Below are 395 nucleotides of genomic sequence, written 5' to 3' on the forward strand. Positions count from 1 at the left end.
ATCTTTTCTTTCTCTCACAGGTCAGATATAAAAAGTTTCTGGAAGTTAAATACGGCAACAATTCTCTCCCATTTCTCTTTTATTTCTCAGCCGAAGCATATAAACAGTTCTGTTATAATTTCAGGTTTTCTTTCCTCTTTCAAACAAAATGGGAAGAGCAAATTGAAAAATAAAGAAAATGGTAGCTTGAGTTTAAGGAATAACTATTCCATTTTAATTGTATCTTTTCTTTCTCTCAGGCCAAGTGTGAAACATTTCTGGAAAGAGCAGAAGGAATTGACCCGGAATCGCTGTCGGAAAATGACTTCATTAACCTCGAGATGTTCAAAGAGGAGGTCAGGACATACATCGATAACTTTGATTACCTGAAGTAAGTTGTGGGGATGAGAAGGAGG

At 36.2% G+C, this 395-nt stretch overlaps 1 protein-coding gene across 1 annotated transcript in view; it reads left to right on the forward strand.

Annotated features, from left to right (window-relative positions):
• The window catches only part of LOC119594887, a 100253-nt gene that overhangs the window by 89967 nt on the left and 9891 nt on the right, over nucleotides 1-395 (forward strand). Inside the window, exon 4 of the mRNA XM_037943962.1 lies at nucleotides 240-370. Within this exon, the coding sequence (XP_037799890.1) occupies nucleotides 240-370 (131 nt within the window). The remainder of the gene's footprint in view (nucleotides 1-239; nucleotides 371-395) is intronic.

Source organism: Penaeus monodon, chromosome 34, assembly GCF_015228065.2.
Source record: "Penaeus monodon isolate SGIC_2016 chromosome 34, NSTDA_Pmon_1, whole genome shotgun sequence".
Lineage (NCBI taxonomy): Eukaryota > Metazoa > Arthropoda > Malacostraca > Decapoda > Penaeidae > Penaeus > Penaeus monodon.